The 9,418-nt window shown below is 35.9% G+C and overlaps 1 protein-coding gene across 1 annotated transcript in view; it reads left to right on the top strand.

Annotated features, from left to right (window-relative positions):
- LOC107730379 (lysosomal-trafficking regulator-like) overlaps positions 1-9,418 on the top strand; it is a 97,745-nt gene that overhangs the window by 36,790 nt on the left and 51,537 nt on the right. The window contains exons 12-15 of the mRNA XM_016541202.1: positions 869-1,007; positions 1,071-1,075; positions 1,959-2,149; positions 8,333-8,581. Coding sequence (XP_016396688.1) covers positions 869-1,007; positions 1,071-1,075; positions 1,959-2,149; positions 8,333-8,581 — 584 coding nt within the window. The remainder of the gene's footprint in view (positions 1-868; positions 1,008-1,070; positions 1,076-1,958; positions 2,150-8,332; positions 8,582-9,418) is intronic.

Raw genomic sequence — 9,418 nt, 5'->3', positions numbered from 1 at the left:
GCACACCTTTTATCGTTGTCATATGTTGGATTTATGTCCACTCCGTTTTTCTTATGTAGGGTAATAAGCGGACCAAACTTCACAAAGGCTGTCTCTTCTTTAGCAATATAATACGCAATATTAAATATTTTTTCTTCTTCAGAGAGCAGCACCTGCCTTCTTACAGCTGCCTGCATGGTTGCCGATCCTTTGTTTTCTCGTGCTATGTACGCATCTCTGCAGAGTGCATGCCTCCGCGATTTACCGTGTTTTTGTTCTGTATCTCGTTTAAAATGAGGGTTGCCGCTAACAAAGGCCGAGTTGCCCGCTTGTTTCTGTCCTCTGCAGTACTTGCAGTACATTAAGTTGTCCTCAAAAATGAGCCATGGGAATGTTTTCTGCCACTGTGGATTAAAATTGTATTTCCTACCAGCAGTGGAGGATGAACCGTTATCGCCGCTTGGTCCCTCTTTTACGTTTTCGTCACCCTCCTCTTCCATATCCTCCTCAGGATCGACTGTTTCTGTCACGCTCTGTCTTATGAAATAATGACTAATTGGCTTCATAATTCATGTATGTTCCGTGTCTATCTCTCACTATGTGTTACTGCGTTTACCTCACGTTTTTGTTTTAATGTGGCGCCTGCACACACTTTGCGTGGATCACGTTAATTTTTTTCTGAGACCGCGTTTATTAGTGTTTTATCTGCTTGGTTTTGTTTTTTGTTTTTTGGTAAAAAATTAATAATTATTCGCACATGTGCAACTAAATACATTTTCCAGTTCGCACACATCTATTTTTAGTCACAAATGCGAGTGAAATGCTCGCACTGTTGAGCCCTGCACTATATTGAATAGGTTTGATGAGTTAGTTTGGCTGTGTGTTGCAGAAGAGGAGGCCCTGCATGGTCCCGCTCATGTCTCGGAGCAGCAGACAGACAGATGCCTCCTCCATGTCCTCTCCATGGGCTCTAAGGCACTGATGCTTCAGGTGTGGGTGAACATCTCCACCGGAGCCTTTACCTTCAGGTGAGTGCAAAAACTGCAAAGTTGCACCAAGTACGTTTTCCCCTCAAAAAGACTCCTCTAAAGTGGATGTCAGTGGTGTTTCATGAGGCCAGTATATGTTCCACTGCAAAGTCACTCAGCTATAACTCACTTCTTGTATAAAGCACCACTTTAGACCATCTAATCAAGTTCTTATGGAAAAATGTACTTAATTGTGTTTTGGAAAGAAAATAGGTTGTGAATGCTATTTTGTGTTGGGTAAAAAGTTATCTTTTTTAGATTTTGGCTTCTCTGAAATAAACATAAACCTAAAATAGTAATAAAAAAGTTTTTAAAAAACTAATTCATTAAAAATTTGTAAAAAAATAAACAAATATAAACTTTTTTAGATTTAGACTTCTTGTTTCCAACATACTAACTGAAAAATGAACCGAAACTAAAACTGAAATAAAAATGAACTTGAAGAGTAATATTTAAAAATAATAATAAAATTACTAAAAATGTAATAAAAATTCTAATGAAAACTGAAAATGTAACTAAAATCTAATTTCTAAAGATTTTAGATCTTTTTTTTTTTTTTTTTATTATTTGGTAAATGTTGAATCTATATCTGCCATGTAATTGTCTGTGAAGCTGATATGGCAACTATTAAACTATTATGACTATTAGAAACATATTTGTTAATTGAAATGAAGCGGAAATAAAATACAATATAAATAAACATTAGATCATTTATTTTTCAATATTTATGTAAAAAATGCAGACACGTTTAAATTAATCTAGGCATATTTTCCACCCTTACTGTATTTTCATTAAAACAATACAGAAGATATTTAATAATTTCATTTATATGCAACAATACAGTATACAGTAATAAACAGTGATATTTTTCCAAAGTTAGGCTATATTTTTATAACGTTTTCATAAATGAAAAATGGCGTGCTGAAGTAAACGGGCTATTGGTTGTTTTAGGCTCCAGAATTGACACAGCGGAGGCATTTTACCTGTATGCCAGCGGCCCTGACCTCACCTCCATCATGCCCTGCAAGTACGGCAAGCCTCACGGGACACTGTCCAAGTACGTGACACAGGAGGGTCTTCAGTGTGAGCAGATACGAGAGCTCCTCATGAGGAATACAGACGTCGACATCGCACCTCTTATTGTAAGCCACTGCACCTATGAATATGAATTTTATTTTTTTTTCTCCAGAATGTCACATTTTCCACCAGAAGGCTTTTATGCAAATGTATCTGGCAGCGTCACAGTTCAATAGCTTGTTTATCTCCTTCACTGCCACTCGAAAGCAGGCAACATTATTTGTCCATTTTTACATCATTTCCTGCTTAAGTGTTTTTTTTTTCTGTGCAGTTTTACCCACTGACATCTTAATTACCGGTCATTTTATGAGTCTACATGCTGTTCCAGGTTTTCGTATGCTAATGCATTACATGCTCGATAATTGCTGCCAAAAGAAAAAGTCATTTTTTCATGACATGAAAAGTCACACAAACCTTCATTCCTCATGGAGGAATTAGCTTCTTTTTTCTGGTCTTTTCTGACAATATCTAGTGCTATTATAAAGCATTGTACACATTTATCTAAAGAAACCTGTAAATAACATGCCCAGGTGATATTTCACCTTAAGATTAAAAGAATTACATTAACCCTGTCAGCCTGATATATGAAATAATAGTCTGAAAATCCCCCCCCTTTTTTTTTTAAATGAAAGAGTTTATTGAACCTTTCTTTATTGAAATCTTTAGATAAAAAATATAAAACAAGTTTGCATTTGTTTTTTGTTGAGTATCATGTTTTGATACATCAGGCTTTTATGGCTAATATAGTGTGATATAGGGATGTAAACTTGTCACCTTTCGGCAAAATTCACTGTTTTGAATTCAAAATGGGTCATTTGTGTGATTCGTGTAGAGCCGGTGAGTTTTTAAATTTGTGTGTGTGTGTGTGTGTGTGTGTGTGGGGGGGGTGTCCTTTCTCATTCTTTAGATAAAAAATATAAAACAAGTTTGCATTTGTTTTTTGTTGAGTATCATGTTTTGATACATCAGGCTTTTATGGCTAATATAGTGTGATATAGGGATGTAAACTTGTCACCTTTCGGCAAAATTCACTGTTTTGAATTCAAAATGGATCATTTGTGTGATTAGTGTAGAGCCGGTGAGTTTTTAAATTTGTGTGTGTGTGTGTGTGTGTGTGTGTGTGGGGGGTGTCCTTTCTCATCTCAATTCTGTACCCGCTTGAACTCCCCCGCTATCAAACAGTCCTGCTTGTTTTTTATTTGTGTGTGCGCGCTCTGGCTTCGCATGTTTACGTAGTTGTACACATTCGCAGATCTTCCCATTATAACAAAATGAAAAGAAAGCATACACGATGTACTGTGTCGCAGTATTGGAAATATTTCGGTTTTAAACCATGAACGCAAGCCAATGGATATCACACAAGCAACGTGCAAACTTTGCGCAAACGTTACGCCAGTGAACGTCTTAGCCTCAGTCAATTCACTATACAGAAAGTGAAAGTAAAAAAATCTGACGAAGCTTAACGCTGCATTAACGGCGCATATTCTCTCAGAGACAACAAGAGACGAATCTACTTCAACATATGCTGATAACGCTATTTAACTGTCTTAAATTATTCCCTTAATATTTCTCTTGTGGCCCGTATAGTGAAAAACATGAGAAGAAACGTATTTTGCGTTAAACAGGTCTTAGCCTCAGTCAATTCACTATACAGAAAGTGAAAGTAAAAAAATCTGACGAAGCTTAACGCTGCATTAACGGCGCATATTCTCTCAGAGACAACAAGAGACGAATCTACTTCAACATATGCTGATAACGCTATTTAACTGTCTTAAATTATTCCCTTAATATTTCTCTTGTGGCCCGTAGCCTATAGTGAAAAACATGAGAAGAAACGTATTTTGCGTTAAACAGGTTGTTGCTTGAAATAAAGCTGCTCTTAATTTTCATTGATGACAGCAGTGTTAATCATTAATTATAGGCCTTTAATTCATTGTATAAATGAATAGGCCTGTTTTTATTTTTTTTTAAACACATTAAAAAAAAAAAAATCTGAGGAGTAAGCTAATAACCTAAACTTTTATTATCCTCACAGCGCGTTATGCTATGACATTATTGCGGGGCAAATTAATTGTAATTTAATAAAAGTAACCTAATAATAATAATAAGTCTAATAATAAGAAGAATGTAACAGGCCTACATTAATTGGAAATGCTAAATCCTCTTTATATTGGCAATATTTGATGCTTTTGACAATATCTCTGGCAATAGTTGACACATGATACGCCGCAACTCAGCACGGGGAGGTTATCGCGGGCCCCCCCCGCAGTGTGTGACCGTCCGCTTTGCCACTGAATGGACCGAACGAACTGTCTGACAAGCCGATGTCAAAACAGACCTGTGCATTAAGTGATGCGGAGTAAATTCAGAGTAACAAAACTACAGCAGCAACAAGTCTGTGTTGACTGAATATATTTAGCAGCTTCTACAGTTAAAGATAAAACTTAGAGCACTCTTTTTGATGAGTCCTTTCAATGTTTGAAAAATTTAGTTTTTGAATTAAATCTTAAAAATTTCTAAATATTTAATGCATTATTTAATTATAATACCATTCAAATTAACTTGAGTATTTAAATAGTTAAGTATTTAAATAATTAACCCTTCTAGGCTGTTGGTGTCTGGGCTTATTTGTTTACTTATTTTTTAAATGACATGAGACTTCAAACTATGTGACTTCCTGCTCTGGCTATACTTCATTATCTTTTTGTAATAAATCCAAAAGCAAGTTGTGTAAAAACAAACAAACAAAAACCAGGGAGTGAAAATGGCAAAGGAGCTAATGAGTGATCCTCTGCTGCCATCTACTGGATAGTAAAGGTAATTTCATGTCATTTTCATCAGTCTTTGTTTTCCACCAGGAGATAATTTATTTCATGTCATCTTCATGAATGAAATGTGAATCTTTAAAGTGAATTTTACTGCACAACTATAGAGTCAAAAAAATAATAATAAAGGGTGTAAAATATTGTTTAAAAAATGTGTTTCAATTGTGGGGGTGAGTAAATTCATGGGTGAAAAAGGTGACAAAGATGCTCGTCTTTGTCACCTTTTTCACCCATGATGAGTTTGCATCCCTGATAGTGAGACTATGAAGACAAAAAAACAGCTCAATTTTATTCAGAGGCCCAGCCTGATAAAAATATGTAATTTGGTGCAGATGCTGATATTTATATGGCCAAAAAAGTAAGATTCTAAAGAAATTCTGAAGCTTGTAATGTAAATCATTGAGATCTTTATAACAGTAAAGCAGATAATTACATAAAATGATAACTGCCAGCAGTCACTCTATATCTCCAATAATATGTCTTAGTAAGATGAGATTTAAATGCTAAAAACATAATACAATGCAATCCTATTATGATTGAGAGATGAACAAACAAACACACCTCAAAAGCCTGATGATCATGTTTGATACTCACATTAGAACATGATTTTCTATAAAATGATGTCTGGATAATCAAGTAAAGCGAAGTTGCTTCAGTCCAGTAAGTGTTCATCTGGAAATATTACTGAAGTTATCCTTACGTTTACTGGATAAGAACCTCTAAACTATCAATCAGACGACAGAAGGCATGGAGTAGATTGTGTGTGACAGGAATAACAGCAAAGTTTTGATCATATTGATCATTTACATGCCTAAGAATGTCCTGTATCAGATATGATACAGTAGGCTTTATAGAGTGAATAATATATTTGCATAAAAAATTAAGCCTATGTTTTAGATTTTTCCACTGTGATATTATTTGTATGACAAATAAACAACATTTCATCCTGATTTTTCATTACTGTAGAGCAAACAAATCTGTCAGTTCCTGCGGAGAACTGTTAGGAAAGCCACTCGTTTCCTCTTACAGCTCTCACACTGCAAATCTAATCGGCTCACAGGAATCCTGTGGTCTCGATGTTAGAGTCGACATGCTACATTGAAAACTTTTATTTCAAACAGAGCAAGAAAAACAACTTTGCCTTTGTCTCTGTGCATCTGTGTTTTTACAGGAGAGTTTAGCAGTAGTTTATGCCCCCAGCACGCCGTCTCTCTACACCATATATGAGCCGGTGATCCGTCTGAAGGGCCAGGCCAAGTCAGCGGTGGCTTCCCAGCGGCCCTTCAGTGCCAAAGAGGTCCAGAGCTCCATCCTGGAGCCTCCTTTCCTCAGGACCATGATGCCCCCGCAGTGTGTGCCCGTCCGCTTTGCCACTGAATGGACCGAACGAACTGTCTGACAAGCCGATGTCAAAACAGACCTGTGCATTAAGTGATGCGGAGTAAATTCAGAGTAACAAAACTACAGCAGCAACAAGTCTGTGTTGACTGAATATATTTAGCAGCTTCTACAGTTAAAGATAAAACTTAGAGCACTCTTTTTGATGAGTCCTTTCAATGTTTGAAAAATGTAGTTTTTGAATTAAATCTTAAAAATGTCTAAATATTTAATGCATTATTTAATTATAATACCATTCAAATTAACTTGAGTATTTAAATAATTAACCCTTCTATGCTGTTGGTGTCTGGGCTTATTTGTTTACTTATTTTTTAAATGACATGAGACTTCAAACTATGTGACTTCCTGCTCTGGCTATACTTCATTATCTTTTTGTAATAAATCCAAAAGCAAGTTGTGTAAAAACAAACAAACAAAAAATAGGGAGTGAAAATGGCAAAGGAGCTAATGAGTGATCCTCTGCTGCCATCTACTGGATAGTAAAGGTAATTTCATGTCATTTTCATCAGTCTTTGTTTTCCACCAGGAGATAATTTATTTCATGTCATCTTCATGAATGAAATGTGAATCTTTAAAGTGAATTTTACTGCACAACTATAGAGTCAAAAAAATAATAATAAAGGGTGTAAAATATTGTTTAAAAAATTGTTTAAAAACCGTCTTTGTCACCTTTATCACCCATGATGAGTTTGCATCCCTGATAGTGAGACTATGAAGACAAAAAAACAGCTCAATTTTATTCAGAGGCGACTTCCTGCTCTGGCTATACTTCATTATCTTTTTGTAATAAATCCAAAAGCAAGTTGTGTAAAAACAAACAAACAAAAAATAGGGAGTGAAAATGGCAAAGGAGCTAATGAGTGATCCTCTGCTGCCATCTACTGGATAGTAAAGGTAATTTCATGTCATTTTCATCAGTCTTTGTTTTCCACCAGGAGATCATTTATTTCATGTCATCTTCATGAATGAAATGTGAATCTTTAAAGTGAATTTTACTGCACAACTATAGAGTCAAAAAAATAATAATAAAGTTAAAATATTGTTTAAAAAATAGTTTAAAAACCGTCTTTGTCACCTTTATCACCCATGATGAGTTTGCATCCCTGATAGTGAGACTATGAAGATAAAAAAACAGCTCAATTTTATTCAGAGGCCCAGCCTGATAAAAATATGTAATTTGGTGCAGATGCTGATATTTATATGGCCAAAAAAGTAAGATTCTAAAGAAATTCTGAAGCTTGTAATGTAAATCATTGAGATCTTTATAACAGTAAAGCAGATAATTACATAAAATGATAACTGCCAGCAGTCACTCTATATCTCCAATAATATGTCTTAGTAAGATGAGATTTAAATGCTAAAAACATAATACAATGCAATCCTATTATGATTGAGAGATGAACAAACAAACACACCTCAAAAGCCTGATGATCATGTTTGATACTCACATTAGAACATGATTTTCTATAAAATGATGTCTGGATAATCAAGTAAAGCGAAGTTGCTTCAGTCCAGTAAGTGTTCATCTGGAAATATTACTGAAGTTATCCTTACGTTTACTGGATAAGAACCTCTAAACTATCAATCAGACGACAGAAGGCATGGAGTAGATTGTGTGTGACAGGAATAACAGCAAAGTTTTGATCATATTGATCATTTACATGCCTAAGAATGTCCTGTATCAGATATGATACAGTAGGCTTTATAGAGTGAATAATATATTTGCATAAAAAATTAAGCCTATGTTTTAGATTTTTCCACTGTGATATTATTTGTATGACAAATAAACAACATTTCATCCTGATTTTTCATTACTGTAGAGCAAACAAATCTGTCAGTTCCTGCGGAGAACTGTTAGGAAAGCCACTCGTTTCCTCTTACAGCTCTCACACTGCAAATCTAATCGGCTCACAGGAATCCTGTGGTCTCGATGTTAGAGTCGACATGCTACATTGAAAACTTTTATTTCAAACAGAGCAAGAAAAACAACTTTGCCTTTGTCTCTGTGCATCTGTGTTTTTACAGGAGAGTTTAGCAGTAGTTTATGCCCCCAGCACGCCGTCTCTCTACACCATATATGAGCCGGTGATCCGTCTGAAGGGCCAGGCCAAGTCAGCGGTGGCTTCCCAGCGGCCCTTCAGTGCCAAAGAGGTCCAGAGCTCCATCCTGGAGCCTCCTTTCCTCAGGACCATGATGCCCTGCCAGGCTCTCGGCCTACACAGTGTCCTGCACAAGATCGGAGGCACCGGCGCTTTTGTCTTCCTGTTCGCTCGGGTATGTGTTTGTCTGCGTATCCGTCACTAGTAGAGACCAGGAACGTGTGGAAATGAGTTCATCTGTCACTGCACTTCTGCTTTACTGCACACAAACACACAATGCTCATGTGTTTTGGCCAGATCTTTTAGTTGAACTCCTTTTATTGATGATTTTCAACAGGAGAGATAAAAAAAGAAAAAGACAATAAAACAAAATTTGTTACAACATATTAACAGAGATATGACCAGCTAAAGTATTTCTTAAATGTTTTTTTAAGTATGTCTATGTAGTTTTTATAAATTACTTATTTTTAGTAATTTTAATACTTAAAAATGAGAAAGTTGTCTTTGCAACTAGCTGAAATAAAATAAGATTAAGTTTTTCTATATTTTATTTCATTTCACTTAAAGGGGTCATCAGATGCCCATTTTCCACAAGTTATGATTCTTTAGGGTCTTCATGAAAAGACTATAACATACTTTGTTTAAAATTTCTCAATGGTAGTGTAACACCCTTTCCAGCCTGTAAAATCAGCTCTGTTTTCAGCAAGCCGTTTTAGTCCATTTTCCTTTAAATGCTAATGAGCTCTGCTGACCCCGCCCCTCTCTTCTGTGTGGTGACGAGCCGTTCTCATGAGACTGTTTACTTTAGCTGCAGAACTTGCTAACTAGCACGTTATTAGGAAAGGCGATTTGCAAAGATTCATAAAAGAACCTTGTACTCACTTCTTCTGTAGGTGAAGCTGGATCACGAATGATTCACGCAAAACATAGACTCGTTTAGGTAGATCGGGGGCGCATTCCCTTCAAAAACAATCATAATGCAAAACAATCACTGCATCTTCAGCGGCTCAGA

The sequence above is a fragment of the Sinocyclocheilus rhinocerous genome, unplaced genomic scaffold, assembly GCF_001515625.1.
Source record: "Sinocyclocheilus rhinocerous isolate Xijiao unplaced genomic scaffold, SAMN03320098_v1.1 scaffold2653, whole genome shotgun sequence".
NCBI lineage: Eukaryota > Metazoa > Chordata > Actinopteri > Cypriniformes > Cyprinidae > Sinocyclocheilus > Sinocyclocheilus rhinocerous.
The sequence above is the reverse complement of the archived record's forward strand: the minus strand, read 5'-3'. Positions and strand labels throughout refer to the sequence as shown.